The 17,935-nt window shown below is 33.7% G+C and overlaps 1 protein-coding gene across 1 annotated transcript in view; it reads right to left on the reverse strand.

The window, feature by feature from the left end:
- The window catches only part of SEMA3A (semaphorin 3A), a 535,871-nt gene that overhangs the window by 209,816 nt on the left and 308,120 nt on the right, over positions 1–17,935 (reverse strand). The window contains exon 4 of the mRNA XM_050785247.1: positions 15,789–15,982. Coding sequence (XP_050641204.1) covers positions 15,789–15,900 — 112 coding nt within the window. The 5' untranslated portion in view covers positions 15,901–15,982. The remainder of the gene's footprint in view (positions 1–15,788; positions 15,983–17,935) is intronic.

Consider the following 17,935-nt stretch of genomic DNA (forward strand, 5'->3'; position numbering starts at 1 on the left):
CATTTTCTATCAACGTATAATATTCACTAAGCCTTTACCATGCCAAGTCCTTTGCTGAGTGCTCCGTGTGCCTCATCCATACACATTTTTTAACAGGCACTGTCCAAGTCTGATGTAATCTACACAACAATCCAAAAGAGGTAGATCTTTTATTATTATATCTATCTTACAAATAATTATTAAATTTTAGTGGGCTATATTGTACAAGGTCACACAGAAAATTAGTGTCAGACTTGAGTTCAAATCTCTCTGATTCCTAAAACCAAGCTGTTAATTACTATACTAATTCCAACTAAACTGTAGTTCTTAGTGCCTTGCTAATGTACCCAAATATATAAGTTAAATATAATAACTATTGCAATTTTATAAATTATTTAATTATTTCCATTGGAAACTAAAGTGAAAGAGGGAATAATTACTGACTACCTCTTTTGTGATGTCCTTTGTTTGCTTATAAAAGTAACTTGCCCATGGTTATTCAATTAGCACCTGACCTTACCTGACACAATTTTCTTACAAATGTCTTGGCAAAGTAAAATACTGAACATTTAATCAGATGCTGTTGACACTTTCTCTCTTATTTTTTATTCATTCTACTTCCTTCAGCTAGAATGTTCTCCATTCTTTCCCACCCCTCCATGCCTGCCAAATGGTTCTTTGATTCCTACTTCAAATACTTCTCACATAAAGACGTTCCTGATTTCTTGACCCACTGTGATATCAAATTTTCTCAACACTCACAGTTCTTTATTGGGATATATCACACATCTTCCCCATAATGTGTGTTTTGACATACTTGCCTACCTTTCCCATTGAATGTAGGCTCTTTGGTGCAGAGTGTATCATACTTATCTACACATATTCCATAATTAATATTGCACCACCTTGACTATTATATTAGTACTTATTAGAAGAACGATCAAAGATTATACAGAGTCATTGATCACTGACATACTTGGATTTTCAAAATTGGCTCCCATTGTCTTATTATCTGCCACTCCATTCCATATGAGGTTAAATTAATTTGCTGTTTCTCAGATACACAGTATACATTAATGCCTCAAGTCTCCAGACAGTGTGCTTCTACTATAAAGCCCTTCTCCATGTTTTCCTTGCAAATTTTTTCTCATCCTATGTAAGTTCAGCTTAATTTTCTCCCCCTGTAAAACATATTTTCCTCATACTTAATAGCATATCTTAGAACAATTAACAAATCATTGTCACCTCTAAACATTATAGCATTTGTTTTACATCTGAATGATAGACCAATTTGTTTTGTCATTGTGTGGTGTATTTTCTCCAGCACTATGCTGTGAGGTCTTAAAAAGAGAGGCTAATCCTATGTCTTTCTACTCCTAGTAATTATTACAATGATTGTTGCACAATCATACTTAATAAATCTTTGTTCATTTGAAATGGATTTAAAAGTTTTAAAAGAACGTTTTTCTAGATGAGAAAGAGAACAGTAAGTATAGAAGCAAGAGTGTAATATTATGAAGACAAACATCAAGAGTGATCAGAGTTACTCCAGAACCCTATACCAAATTGTAACAACAACAACAACAACATACAAACACTCACATATTTTGAGTTTTCTCTCTTCTGGCAATTTTCATATCTAGTATGTTTAGTCAATGCATCTCTGCTTAGCTGTTCTATTCCTGGTCATTCTCTTTCACCTTCCTTCCCTCTGCCATTGCTGCATGAAATGAACTCCAAATGGCAATTGGCATTTATCTAGTAGACTATAGAATTAATTCGATTCTTGAAAATTTTGTAGTTTTTAAAAGATTCACCTGACAAGGCTGGGTGTGGTGGCTTATGCTTGTAATCCCAGAACTTTGGGAGGCCGAGGCAGGTGGATCAGCTGAGGTTGGGAGTTTGAGACTAACCTGGCCAACATGGTGAAATTCCATCTCTACTAAAAATACAAAAATTAGCTGGGTGTGGTGGCACATGCCAGTAATCCCAGCTACTTGGGAGGCTGAGGCAAGAGAATCGCTTAACCTTGGAGGCTGAGATTGCAGTGAGCCGAGATTGTGCCACTGCACTCCAACCTGGGCAACAGAGCGAGACTCCATCTCAAAAATAAATAAATAAATAAATAAATAATAAACAATAAATAAAAATAAAGAAAAATAAATTAACTTGATGATACACTAAATCCTAAGTAATCCAAGCTATTTTGAAGATTGAAGGTCTTTCTGTACAAAGACTGTCTTTTATCTCTGTCCCAGTTTCTCACAGGTCCCAGTTTACTAAATGAAGGACGCATGTTGACTCAAGATGTGAAGGCTATTTCCTTTGTTGAAATACTGTCAGTTTTATTTAGATATTCATTATAATGATTCACTTATTGGTTCCCTTAAGTAAATATGTTAAAATAAGCAATTTATTTCTAGTTTTTATAAGAAAATTGGGAGTACAATACACTTGATTTCAGTCTAACAAAATATGACCTCATGCTTTTTCTTCCCTTGAAAAGTTGATAAGGTAATGGTTAAATATTTGTCTGATTTCTTTTCTTTTGCCCCTTTTTCTTTCCCACCTCAAATTTTATATATGTGTGCATGATGTCTAGTAACAGTACTTTGAATTTGTGTTGTTTTAATATCTGGGTTTACATATAGCAGATGATAAAAATATTTTATCATTTATTTTTATCATATCTATCTCTCTGTATATATATACTACACACATATATATATGAGTAGAAAGAGTATATGACAGGAAAAAATTGATATCATGCTAACAGGAAAAGAAGGGGACTTTTTTAAAATGAAAGTTAACTGTAGTCAGTCTAAAATGCTACTCTTGGCAAAAGTAGTTTTTCAGAGATAGACTGACATAATTATGTCTAACTACAGCTACTTACATTTTAACAATTACTTAAGGAAAAAAATATTTGTCTTTGAATACTGTATCCTAAAAATAATGTAACAGCACAAAGCAGAACTATAATTTACATTTATTGGACTTTACTAAGAAAACACTAGTAGTTTTACAAATTCATCACTGATTATTTTTACATTTAAGTTGCTATTTTTAAAAACTTGTTCTTTGTGATGTGGTTATAATTTATAACCACAGACAGTCTAAGTTTTTAAGCTAAAACTATACCTCACCTTCACATATCATTTACATACACTGATTGCTTCCACATGTCTGGCATAAAGTAAAATAGTTTATGAGCATTGTAGTACAGCTAAAGCCACAATGAAATAAAATTCATCTTTGTCTAGAGTGCCTCAGAAACTTAGGTTGGTGCATAAGTGTTTTCTAAAAGAATTTCTGTCTTCCAGAAAAACTCTATAAAATCTGACTGTGGTTAGTATCACCTCCTTTTCTAATGACGTCTAGATTTCTGAATCTGGCTTCCAAGTGTCGTCTGTTAGACAAAAGCCCCTTTAAGTTGCTCTCAACATGTTCTTCATTCTATTTACTAGATTGAGACTGCAAGTTTATTTTCTTGAGTGACTGAATATCCTCTTTCCTGCAAATGGGTTATTTGCGATCACAGGTGGTTCACAGAATTAGTCAGCTAGACTCAGACTTTATATCTACAAGGTTTCATTCAGACTTAGAGACATATTAAATAATTCCTATGTGGATTCAATACTCCTTAAGTTGTCATGAAGGATGTTGTGTCTTCATGGACCAAGTCATAACAAAATAATATTCAAGGCAACCATTACGCCATTTTAGAGGATATGTTGTAAGTACAGAAGCAAATAAAACTAGTCATTTCCTGGTCATTTTTACTGAATATTAAATGACTGACTTCAGTTCATGTTGAAAACATAAACTGGAACTTACAGTCTGAGATGCAGCCAACCCTTTCCTGAAGAAACAGGTGCTTCCTTGCTCAGCCTGGTTCAGTAGGTACTCAGATCCAGAAAAACTAATAATTAGGTCTCCTTTCATCCTCATCATTAACTTCATGTACACACTCATATGACTCCAATGAAATTACACTGAAAACAATTACACAAATTACATTGAATTTATGCTTAACACACTTAAAACTGTGTTAAGCAATAGGTCTACAGTTAAGACATTTAGCTTCACCTAAATGTAGGTGAAAGACTGAAAATCCTAATGTTAGACTCAGGTTTTCTCATCAGTTGTTTACTTGAAACATTACCATTTTACAAAGCTTCCTCGTGTCTTAATTGACTAGCAGCTATTGACAAATTTCATGTTTTAAGACATTCATGGTATTACGTTACATTTCTTTGAAAGACACACACTACACATATAATATTTGTAATTTAGTTTTCGTTATTACTTTTAATATAATCTCCAAAGCAAGTAACAGCTAGAGAATACACACAAGTAAACCACTACAAGGGAGCAAAACATTGTAATCCAAATCCTAGGCATTACTAATCTGCCTCAAGTAATTAATAGTTAATGAATATCTTCTATGTATCAAGCACTGGTTGGGCACCCTACATTCGTTATTTACATTGTCTCTGTAACAGCTTCTAAGTGGTAGCTATTCTCCCCATATTAAGAAAGAGGAAACTGAAGCTGAAAAAGAAAATACCATGCTGCAGTCCCCACACCTAGAAAGCGTCAGTCTATTCAATGTTTTTGTCACTCTAAGGTTCTTCCGGTCCTTGTGAAATTTGTTTCAGTAGCTATGTATGAAAACTCCATTAATTTTCAATAGGCCAACAAGTAGGTACTTGGATACTGTAAGCAGAGTATGATCTATCATTCAATAATAAGTAATGACAATGCATATTACCAAATATATTTTTAATTTGAATATATGAAATTTTAAATTGAATATATGAAAAAGTACTTTCTGACACCTGTGAAATTACTTGGCAAGGCAGATCAGTGTCTGCTTTGCCCACTCGTGCTTCATCAGACCTAAATTAATTTTCAATAAGCCAACAAGTAGGTACTTGGATACTACGAGCAGAGTATGACCTATCATTCCATAGTAAGTAATAATAGTGCATATTATCAAATATATTTAAAATTTAATATATGCTATCATTTGGACGTTCCAAGAAAGTAAAATTTTACCTGTTTTGAAATATAAAAAGGCAATAACTCTGGCACAATAGAGACATTCAGCCATGATCTCCTTCTATAAAGAACACTAAATGGTATAAAATATGTGGTATGATATGAACAAGAGAGCATTCATTTGTGTGAAAGTGTCCATAGTGTGTGTTATGTGTGGTACAGCTCAGTATTATAGACTGAGATTTGTATGAAAGAGATAAATTACTATACCATCACTAATTTCACTTCCTTACATGGAATCTGCTTAAAATAGACTAAACGGATTCTGTCAGTATTAATGTGCTGATGTTTATATAGTTGTGAACAGAAGTATTGTCACAGAGGAGATAGTTTTTCCCTACTTGACAGCTAAAGAGAAAGGCCAATCTTGGATAAGTATTAATTTAGGTCCGATGAACCACAAATGGGCAAAGCAGACATTGATCTGCCTTGCTAAGTAATTTCACAGGCATCAGAATGTATTTTTTAAAATCATTTGGTCTCATTTTGTTATGTTAGATCTTAAATAGTTGTCTGGAAGAAGGGCTTAAGTGACAGAGAGGAGGTCTGTATACTAGAATTCTGTACTGACTAGGCACCCTGGGAAGTAAAAGAAGTCTGAGACTCCACTGAACATGGGGATCATGTGGTGGAAGTAAGAAACTGTAGCTCTGGGCCAGTGTGGGAGAGCCTAGCTTGAGATTGATCTGCTAAAAACAAAAGGTTTCATTTTTGAGGCTTGGAAAGTTTTCCCATACCCCAAAAAGAGAATTAACAGGATTTTGTTTTTGAAAGGATAGCCGTAAATGAGATTTATTTGGAGAAGTCAAAAGATATAGATTGAAGTACTACCAGATAAAAAGTTGGGGGCGTGGGTGCGGGGAGAAATACTGTTTTTTTTCCGATATATTTCAAACCTGGAAAGATAGAAGGCTATCATATTGGGGGAATCTGTGTGCTGATCAGACCCTGCCACGAGCATAATCTCCACCCTGGAGGTGGAAAAAACCGAATAGAAGCATGACGTGCACGCCTTCAGAGGCAAGACAAGCACTAAGGTCCAGAGCCAATTTAATGAGGAGGATTAGTGGAAGGGTGGCAGAAAGGAGACTCTTGGTAACTTTTTAAAGTGGCAGTGCCCAGAAAAGAGCAGAGAATTTGGTTAGACAGCAACACTGAACAATGGAACGTGCCCTGGGAAGGTCAACCACAAATGACAGATCACAGCCCATCACAAACTGCTTAAGACCTGACACAAAGCAAAGGGAGAGACTGTCTCTCAAGATCTGCGTCCAGATCCTTTATTCTTGTGCTCTAATAATTGGTGTTTTAATTTCAGTAATTCCCAATTAAATGTAAAAAAAAAAATTGGAAAAATAACAGTATATGACTTTTCTTGTACTTGTGTATTATGGATATACACAAACACACACATACACTAAATATAAACCCATGAATTTATTTATTTCTTTATCAATATACAATTATTCAAGTACTAGGAATTATACTCTTTTGAACAAAATTCCAGAAGTGACTTTTTTTCTGTGTTGCCAGGTACCATGAACCTACAACATTATCTAATACATATTATCAAATATTCCCAGACTTGTTGTGAATACTTTATTCACAACCTGTTGAATTAAAGAAATAGTAAGGGGCTGGGGGCGGTGACTCATGCCTGTAATCCCAGCACTTTGGGAGACCAAGGTGGGCAGATCACCTGAGGTCAGGAGTTCAAGACCAGCCTGGCCAACATGGTGAAACACTGTCTCTACTAAAAAAAAATAAAATAAAATAAAATAAATAAAAAATATTACAAAATTAGACAGGAATGGTGGTACATGCCCATAATCCCAGCTACTCAGGAGACTGAGGCAAGAGAATCACTTAAACCTGGGAGGCGGAGGTTGCAGTGAGCAGAGATCATGCCATTGCACTGCAGCCTGGGTGACAAGAGAGAAACTCTGGCAGGAAAAAGAAAAAAAAAGAATAAAGAAAGAAAGAAATAATAAGGAAAGCAGAAATAATAAGAGTTAATTCAAAAAACATAAAGAAACCATCATTATAAATCATTTTATGTTATAGTTTTTAAAACTGATAATAAAAGTGTTTTCTACATCAGATAATCAAAATCAACATTCTTTTCTTTTTCCCTTTGGTTAGAAATAACTTTGCTTCTGTATTTTATAGATAAATTCCAAAAAAGAAATAGAGAAGTCCAACTGACTGACCACTCTAGAAGGTCCTCACAAGTATGTGTCACTTGTCCCTCCTGATCTCACTGTCAGTCAAACATAGACAAGCACGTATCAATTCTATGAAGTTCCTAGCCTGCTATGCTGCAGCTCTAAGTTATATAAATTATTTTAAATATATTGCTGTTTTCCTAAAAATAAAATCAAATCACAAAGAAATAGTTTCTGATACAGTAGTTACCATTCTTCTCTACTGTTACCTTCTCATATTTCTCCTATCATTCAAGGCCCACCTCCTTTGTGTCCTATTTTTAAAAGCCACCCTAAAATCTTTAGGTAGATGTGATATCACGTTTCTCAAAAATTCTACTATATTAACTTTATTTATCCAAGAATCTATTCATAAAGGAATCTGACAGATGAGTTATGTGGCTTTATGTGTCTATTTTACACATAAAACACAAGTAAGAAATAATTAGTAATGGTGCTTTTGTAAATAAAGTTTGCAGAACTTATGAAAACATACTTTCATTTAAGCTAATTCTTAAAGGATAGTAACAACAAAATAGCATTTATTCTCTTGAAATTCAAATTTGAAGGTTAAAACAAAACAAAATTTCTGACCCATATTATGAAGATTCATAAGCACTTTGACAGTTTGATTTGACCTCAGGTATAAACAACTTTGTTTTAGCAATGCCCAAATATATTTCTAAGAGTTTGGATTACGTATCAATCATTTTTCAGTACCGCTTAATAACTATGATTTGTACGTAATAATAGTGCTATTAGTAGTTGTCCCATTGTCTTTTCCTGGCAATATTTCTACCATGTCACAATGACTATATATATGTATACATATATATATAAAGAATTTTCTAATGAACATTTTAAGTTCATTTTATTTTAAATACCAATCTACAGATCTATATATAAGTGGCCTGAGGAAATTAGCCTACTATCCTCTCCCACCCTGTCAATCAGTATCTTAAACAAATAATTCAACATATATTTTTCATATTCACACTTCAGCAAAGATTTCCATGGTGTTTCCTATCATATCTACTCTCTTGAGCAAGTCTGAGGATAGAAGTGGATCATACTCTGAGGCTGTGGAACGCAAGGCCAAGGGAAGAAAAAGGATGACTTGGAGATGTAGCTCAGGGAGCAATGAACAACTGTTGCTCTTGACAAGTGTAGGAGGGGAAGCAAGAAAGGCTCTGAATTGCTAAATCTCAGCAAGCTGTCAGAGAGCCATGTCTGGATTCTCCTAAAAGTATGGCCAATGAAAAAGAACCAATTGAAATTACTCAAGGATTACACTTACAACTTCATTTGGTAGAACTGATTTGATCTACACAAACATCCAGATACAATGAGACTGAGAAGGGGATGCTTTCAGTTATCTTTAGCTACTACTGGGTTTTAGAGTAGAAACCTCACTTTCTTTTCTGGCTGTATATATTGTGATCTGATAAGAAGATAAGGAAAATCAGGGTTTTTATCCAAAGGAAAGCAATAATTCCTCAACCTGGTTCCTGATTCCTAGAGCCTTCCAATGTATTTATTGTACGTTTCCTATCCCTTAGCTGCAGACTACCAAATATGACCTGGATACTTTCTGATTCAGTTCTGGAATAGGCCTGGTTCAGAAGGAGATACTGTTTATGGAGATAGTCTTACTCTCACAGTCCTTTGTGCACTCTTAAATGCCTTGACTGATATCCTCCTGCCCTGGCACCTAACACTAAACTTACTTTCTCTACTGTATATTATAATGCACAATTCTTTCATAATGTATTGATTTATTATAAATTTTCATTGTTATTATCTCCAGAAATAATTTTGTTTTATTAACAGACATATTATTTGTTAATTTTTAAAAGGTGTGCCAAATAAAGCACAAAATCATTCAACAATGAATAATTCCGTGCTAGCCATTGAGAATATAAAGATGAAAAATAATACATATCCAGCCTTAAGAACCTTAGAATCTGGTACAAGAAGATGATTCACATAAGTAGTTTCACAGACTGAGTGAGTCAATTGACGTATTCAATAGAATGAAGCTTCATTTGGCTTGCTGATGAAGCCTCAAGTGGGTCATGTTATATTTTATCTAAAGACATGTTTATGATTGCTGCAACACTTTAAGTTACTGTAAGTTTTGGTCAACATAGTTTCCCACGCCACATTTCTCCAAGTAAGAGAAACCTAGAAATGCAGGTTTAATGACTCATTCAGGAGATGACAAGATTCCTTAAAATGTGTGGTTCCTTTAAGTTTTACCCTAAGCTTGTAAAAACTACTAAGACCAAACTATTCTTCATATTTATCAACAGAATTTTATTTTTGCTTATCTTCATTCCCCAATTCAAGTATAAATTGTATATTTTCTTATCCTGGGTTTGACAGACTCCAGCTTTGTTACTGTTTGGAAATAGTGTGTGGATTGCCTATTTATACTGATGTTTATGTCTTGGCAATAGTGGGAGATAGTAGCTGGAGACATTCATACTTATTTGTGTCAGACAGAATTTATTGATTCTTCTATATGTTTAATTAACTATGTTAAAGAACCTACAAATTAAAAGGAGTCAGTCTTTTAAAAACATACCAAATGTAATTTTCTTAACATTATTTTACCTTTTCAACTACCTACTCTCCAATCATAAACGGTTGTAATAATGGGCCACAGGCAGGCTACTTCATTCTTGTAAGCACACATCATATAATATATAATATTTAATATATACAGGCACATGAATCTCTGCTTCCATCATTCTAATTGTTTAGTACCATTGTTTCATTCACTATTTTCTTTTACTTTTTTACAGATTAATTTCACATATCAAGTCTTATTTAAGTTAAAATATATGTATTTGCTTTTTACTTAGAAATTTTAGTTTTTCAGGATCAAAATGTACAAATAAATGCAAGCAAATAGCACATCAATATCTTTAGCAAATTTCATTTTAACTAATGCTTCTTTTTGTGAATGTTAAATTTCATGACTATTACACCAATTTTTCCGAACTTGGTCTGCACACCTTATTCTGTGCATATTTACCCTAGTAGCCTGCCCATTTCCAAATTAATGAAAGAGTTGTCACAAATTGCTAGTGCCACCTATTAGTGGAAGCACAGAACTGCAAATCATGATAATTCTTTTATATAGTACCTTAGAAATCATGACAGGTAAAAGCCATCCCAAGATTCACACTTGTTCTAATGTATGTTTACAACTGTTGGTCTTTTTAAAATAAACCTTCACTACATGTCCAAAACTTATTTCCATACTGTCATGAGTGTTGGAGAGTTTGCCTCTATAACTTTGCAGCAATGAATTATTTATCACATATTACTTTTTCACAGAGGTTTGACAAGAGCAATATCTTAGTCAATTAATATGTAACTCTGTAATATCATGACTTTGTAAATAAAAGTTGTTGGATAATGATCAATTCAAAATTTATATTAGTATTGATCATTTTGGAAGATTTTGTAAAAATTCAAGTTAAACATTATTCAGAATAATCCTGACTTTAGATTTTGAAATTCTTCAAAGCTTGTGAAGGTGTGGTATTTTGACTTTTGGAGCTATGATACAAAGGTGTGTCACTGGAGTTAAAATGAGAAAAATTGGGATAAGTTAAACCACACAATTTCTTACAGACAACTTAAAATTCATAATAACTTTAAAATACAAGTTTCTTAAAATGCAAACCTTAAAACATGATAGAAAATTTAATGCCCTATACAATTATATATTCACATTGAGCATAATATCCTCCATAACAACAATTTAACATTAATTTTTATTACTAGGAACATATGCAATCATATTAATTAATTCTAATTAAACTTATTCCTGAAAGATCCTTGAGATACATTAAATCTTTACTACAGAAGTATAATTGACCCCAAATTATAATATATGATTTATATAATAATTAAAATCAGAAAATAAAGGAAAATTAGATATTGCAGATCAATATATCTGTTTAGTTTGCTAATATTTTAGCAAACTATGTATTTCATGTCACTGACAATCGTAGAACTCTAGAAATCACTCATATGAAGAGAAATAAACCCTAAACCCTAAAAAGTTAGAATCGGGAAAATTATCTATTCAGTATCCATATTTATTTAAGCTGTTAATGACTGAATATCATTGTTAAAGCTGGTGAGTTAGAGGCTTATATGAATTTGTTTTGTAGTCTCAGTTATTTTCTTATTTTATTGATTGCTAAAGTCTACACTGTATAAATTCTTTCAAAGGTCAATCAGGTTGGCAGCCTTAAGCAGAGTATCCACAAATTGGAGATTTGTATTAGCCCTCATCTGATCTGACCAGCATTGTATCACAAGACGTGTGACTGTTTTATTTTATGTTCATTTTACATTATTTTGCCAGGGTATACTTGTTGTATAGATGAATAAAAAGTTCTAGTTTTCAGTGTGTTTAAATTCAAGATTTCAGAATCAAAATATGATTTATAAGGTTAATAGAATTTGTGAAGAAAACGTCATCCAAAGTCCTGGTGACAAATATACAGTGAGTATTTGAGAAAAGTCATTGCAAATAATTGATAACTTCATCGCTCTATGCATGTGTGTACGTATGTATGTGAGTGTGTGGGTGTGTCTTCCCCCTCAACTCTCACATCTCTTTCCTAAAAATATTTGATTTTAGCTGTGAGGAGATTTTTAGGGTAAGACTAACTCTATCTTATACTGTTATGTGAATGTTCAAGACATCCATGAAAACTTTTCATGGGACACAAAAGACAATACCCCCTCTATTATTTTATATATATACACGCAGGTATATATAATTTAAAATATCAATGTCATTTTAAACTGATAATTTTATTTATGAAGAATTGTATTGTGATTCACAACTTGTAGATTGCTGAGGTTATTTTCACAATTATAAAATGAAGTTATTTTCTGAATTATAAAATTATAAAATGAAGTTATATTTCCTATGTATTGAAATATATGTATATGTATACCTATGTGTACACATAAATGTATTGGTGTATACACACACACACAAACACACACACATACACACAAATACTGCTCTGGTGAAAGTAAAGAAAATCTTAAAGGAAAGACAAAAAGTTTAATTAGAAAATCATTATTCATATTAATTAACTTTTGAACTAATTGTAATTTATTGAACAAAAGGTAAAGAACTTTTGCAAATTTTACTTCAGAAATTTTAACTAAATAAAATGATCTTCTCTTGTCACAAATATACATGAGAATTTTTATTTAATTGATAACGTCATTCTTATAATAACACCTTGACTGAAAAAAAGAAAAAAAACTTTAGAAAATAGAAAAAAGGAAGCCTTCAGAATGTCTACCACTTTTTAAAGTTCTATTTACTAAGTCCTTCCTATTGAAGTTAAGGTTAAAATCATTGATTTAACCTTTGGATTCACAGCATCACCATCACATTGAGACATGCATGTGTCTTTGATTTCTACCAAAACTGAAGCACACAGTGTCCTGGAATAGCCCATTACATTGGATGATGGAACATTTGTCATTTGTTTAAAACCCAAACCCTAATTATTTTCTTGTGATTCATGCAGGTTTTTCTGAAGACTTCATTGTATCACATATCCCAAGTGGAAGATTATATAATTTTCCTGTATTTCATGAGAAAAGTGAAATTTGACTAGTTTTGTAGAAGAAATAAACACTTAAGCATGGACCACTTTTTAAAAGAAGGATTTTATCATTTAGCTATATTACATATATTTAAAGATGACAAAAGTATTTCTGAGTAAATGTTTCTTAAGGATAATTTCCATGTAACTGCTGAGATTTACAGAGTTCTCACATTTTCTTCCCCCATAAGGATTCTAAATCAGATTGGTGCAGAGGAAAAGCCAGCATACCCCATTTTTCTAATATTATCACTTCTCCAGATGGTCCTGAACACATCTATTCAATTCCTTTTTCCTAGAAAGTAAAGAGGTATCTTATTAGATATGTACACCCGCTACAAAAGCCACCTTCCTGTTTTTACTTCTTTTTAACATATCAAGTCTCTTTCATCTCCTACCAGGCAAAAATGACAAGTAGAAACTAAGCACAGTGATTGCCTGAAACTTCATCTTGGCAACCTGAGCAATGACAGAGTTAATGGTGGATCTTTGAAAACAAGTGACCATGGGAAATTAAGGTTGGCAGGGATTTAACTCTTCATGAATCATGCTGGAATATTTTTAAGGGCAATGCAGTGGATGTTTTAACTGTGTTTGACATCTAATTAAGGAGAAACAAGAAGTAGCTTAAAAAAAAATCTCTATTGTACTTTAGAAACAAAGTACTGGCAATTGGCTACCACATACTTGCTTTGGCCAAACAAATGTACATGTAGAGAAAAAAGGTAATGACAGATTAATAAAATAACAGAAAAAAAGATTCCCCGGGCCATTCCTTTTATTCTTCTTGCTGTTGTTCATTTCACAGTTTATTTTAGCAAATTATTAAGCTCTAGGTGTATCAGTGGAATTGTTATGTAGCTGTAGAGCAGTTTTTACTTAAAGGAAAGCAGAATAATTCTAATGGGTGCCACCACTAAAACAAGGCTTATAAAGACAGCATCAAACATATACACCTTGCTAATAAATACTGCTTGCTTCATCAGACAGGTTTAAAGCATATGTGCACAACAAAGGATATTCAAATTAAATGCAGTCTTTTTAACGTACAGCAAGAACAAGCGCCTCCTCTATCATGGAGAGTAACCTATTACCATGGAAATAAAATTCTTGCCAAATAAAAAAGTTTAATTCCCTATTTTTATTTTCTTTCAAAATGTATTTCGCATTTAGATATATTCAAACCTAGATTTTTAAAATATATTTCATGATTTTAAGCTGTTAAACCAAAAGTATTACAAATAGCCAGTCACATCTTTGAGAACTAAAGTTGCATGTAAAACTTACTCATAGGGAACATAAACTTGGATAAAGTGGACCATCAACTTAGACTTATTTGATGTCATCTTGTCAAGGAGTGAAAACAGAAAGCAAAACTGATAAAAACACAGGCACCATAATATCATATACTATGGAGATAATTTAAAGACAGTTACTAAATTAATTAAATAATTAATGCTATATGATTTTTTAAAACTTACATAAGTACAATTGCACTTCTGTTTGTTGATGTTTAAGTCTCTATTCCCAACTTGATACTCAGGAAAACATTACACCAAAAAGTAAATAAATATTCTAATTCAATGAATTTTATCTAACGAGCACTAAGTCCAAACAAACACATTACTAGGTGTTTAATTTTCTAATTCAAAGTGTGAAAATTACATCTCTCTTTCTGATTTGAGATCCTCATTCACACTAGGGCATTCAGAAAAAGATGTTCCCCATCATATGAGAATTAAGTAGTATGTTTTCTGGCATAAGGGCAAGGTAGAGTAGACAGACATCTCTACAAATACCTTCAATAATTTTTCTTTTAACTTATAGGCTAAAAACTAAGCTTAATTAGAGCTTCTCACTGCTCCACTCCCAATTTTAGAAATCTGAGAATCATAAGAAATCAACACCTTAGGGAGTAAAACTACTTGAGTTAAAGCAGTTTAATCTTTAACTCCATTTTAATAATACCTGAGTTATAGAAAGATTTACTGCGATTAAATTTATGCATATCATTTTGGGATCTACTTTAGCATTACTTTACACATCATCTATCTATAAGATCTATCTAAGCAAATGTAGAACAAATATTAAAAATCCTCATTAAAATAAACACATACATTAAATTGTAACCAAATAAAGCACTAATGATAAAGCTCTTTTTTCTCTCTTAAATTTATAGTTTTTAAAAGAGAAGTTTACACAACTACCTATGCAAGTAGATAGTAATGCATCTGCAGTTCTTATTGAAGTACATATAGAATTAAATAACATAATATTTCAAAGACTTTAGCTTTACATAATTAGTCAAATACAGTCTTTTGTACAATCATAACACGCTGTGGAAAAACTAGTCTGTTCCATCCAGTTTATGTTCTCTTGGCAAACCATGATCTACTGCTTATGTTAAGCATCTGATTGTCAGATTTGAACAAACTGAATATTCATGATGACGATTAACCATTTCGTGTCTAAAACTAAGAAAATGCAATTCATCATAGTAATTATAGGTAAGGCATGCACATCTACAAAGAGACCATTTTTGCATTTCTATTTTTAAGAAAATATTTTAATAGAATTAAAGTCGGAAAAATGAACAGGCATAAGATAGGATAATAAGATATACAGATCAGCGTGTACCAGGCATACAGCTCTTTTCGGCAAATGTGATTAAATGTTCTTTGTTTGCATTTAAATTGTCATATATCAAACAGAAGACATGCTTTTTACAAAAAGGGTTTAAAGTATCAAAGAAAGATACACATAATCACATAGGTTTACCGGGTTAAACTAAAGGTTTGATGATTTGGGGTTGGGAGGGAGTTCAAGGAATTAAGGAGGGGGGGTTATTACAAAGATAACCAAATAAAAGAAAAATAAGATTTACCTTTGTAGGATAATTTCAGCCTTGGCACATTATTCTTCCCATTTTGATAGTTTGCTCTTGCTGTAAGTAATACTCCCCAGAAAAGACAGACAATCCTAGTTAACCAGCCCATGCTGCAGACGCTGTAGGTCCCTTTGCTTCTTTAGTCTTCCTTCCTGTATTGTGCGGCCAGAGAAGTTCAAACAATCTGGAAACTGGAGGTAACAGGTGATTTAGGTCAGTTTCATTCATAAATGCAGACAATCAAGACCTCATGGCAACACTAACACCTCTTCTTCTGTAACAGTCACTGAAGCACAGAAACTTCAAACCCTCCAAAAAGAAAAAAAAAAAAAAAAAAAAAATCCGAGCCAGGCACCGGATAATGAGGCACAACTGTTGTGTGGAAAGAAAGAAAAAAAAAAAATTAACAAGGTCTGCTGCAGTGGTGCTTAAGAAGCAGTTCCTTTTATCTAAGCTCCTCTGATAGCCGGTGGCAGACTCTAATCCTGCTCCCTGCTTCATTCGGCTCCGGGGAAGCAGAATGAAAGGGAAACAGAGAGAGAGAGAGAGAGAGAGAGAGAGAGAGAGAGAGAGAGAGAGAGAGAGAGAGAGAGAGAAACCGTGAGCAGCGCGGACTTTTCCTGTACGCATGTAGGGGGAGATGACACAAGATCCCACAGACAGGTTTCCCCAACACTCACTAGACTGGCTGACAATGGGAGAACAGGCGAGCTCAACCCACTCCCCTTCCCTCCTGTCACACAACACATGCAAAAAACATCTCGTAGAGATTAGAGCCGGGAGCAGAACCCTCCGGCGTGCCTGTGAAAGGCATGTAGCTATAAATTTACTTCCCAAGGCAAGCGTTGTTTTATAGCCATTTTTGGGTGCAATTTTGATTTAAAAAATCTGAATTCTGCTACCTACAAAATTTACAATTCATGCTCATTATACAATCCTGTTGAACTTGTGCATTTTGTGTGTGTGTGTGTGTGTGTGTGTGTGTGTCTATATATCCTCATCAATACAACTTTAACCACTGAAGGTTTTAAAGCCTTGTTAGAGATCATTCCCGCCTCCCAACAAACCCCCTGGGCTCAACCACCCCCTTCCTCTGTCCCACTGCAATTTCAGGGAAGAAATTCCTAGTAAAGCCCATTCCAACAATCAGTTCAAGACAAATATAGGTCCTCTGAGAATTATAAATTACAACGAGGGATTCTCAAAAGGATACTCAGAATTTAAAAACATCTATGGTTTTCCAGCTTCTGGAATGCTCTGGCTAACATTTTTAATGCATCACATCTCATTAATTAAAGACACTTCCCTAGTTTTGGTTTAAAGGGCAGCGGAAGATGACAAAGTTCACAAAAGTCCCTGCTGAGTGTCAAGGAGTAACATGAAAAGAATATCTCTGTGTCTTCATGAGCTGCTGAAGGGTTACTAAATTTTCTGTGGTTCGCATAGGCATGTGTTCAGGCAGTCATACGAACACCATTAGTTCTTCCTTCTGAAACAAGTAGTTGTCTGTGGCCTCTCAGTTTTCTCTCTTATTTTTGGTTCAGTTTTACTCAAAGCTGATATTTTTATAGGAATCTTTAGGGGATGTACAAAAAAGTTAACAGAACAGAACTTTCTCTCCTTTATTCCCCAACTGATTCTGCCCTACCCTCTCCTACCACCGCTCCCCACCCCCCACCTCCACATACAGCACTTGGAATCCAGAGACTCATCTTCAATAGTATGGAAACTTCTTGATTGAAGGGAGAGAGTGAGTCTTACAATTAAAAACATAAACACCTACTGAAAGTGGCTTAGTATTCTTAAGTAAATGATCTAAGCATTGTCACTACAGCTTTCATTACTTAATGTCTACAGACCAACAGAGAAAGCACAGCGCTCTCTCTCTCTCTCTCTCTCTCTCTCTGCCTTTGAATGTGTGGCTTGTGTGAATGTAGGTGGAGAAGGAGGAAGAGGACCAGGAGGATTTAAAGAGGGGGAGAATGGGGAAAAGGGAGGAGGAATTATCTCTACTTCACTAGATTGACTCATCAAACAGATCTTATTGTATTTGTCAGTTTCCGCAAGCCTATTGATCAGCCAGTATTGTTAAGAAAATAAAATCCAAAAATAATGTTGATTTTACTGATTCCCACACTTGTTAT

Source organism: Macaca thibetana, chromosome 3, assembly GCF_024542745.1.
Source record: "Macaca thibetana thibetana isolate TM-01 chromosome 3, ASM2454274v1, whole genome shotgun sequence".
Taxonomy (NCBI): Eukaryota; Metazoa; Chordata; class Mammalia; order Primates; family Cercopithecidae; genus Macaca; species Macaca thibetana.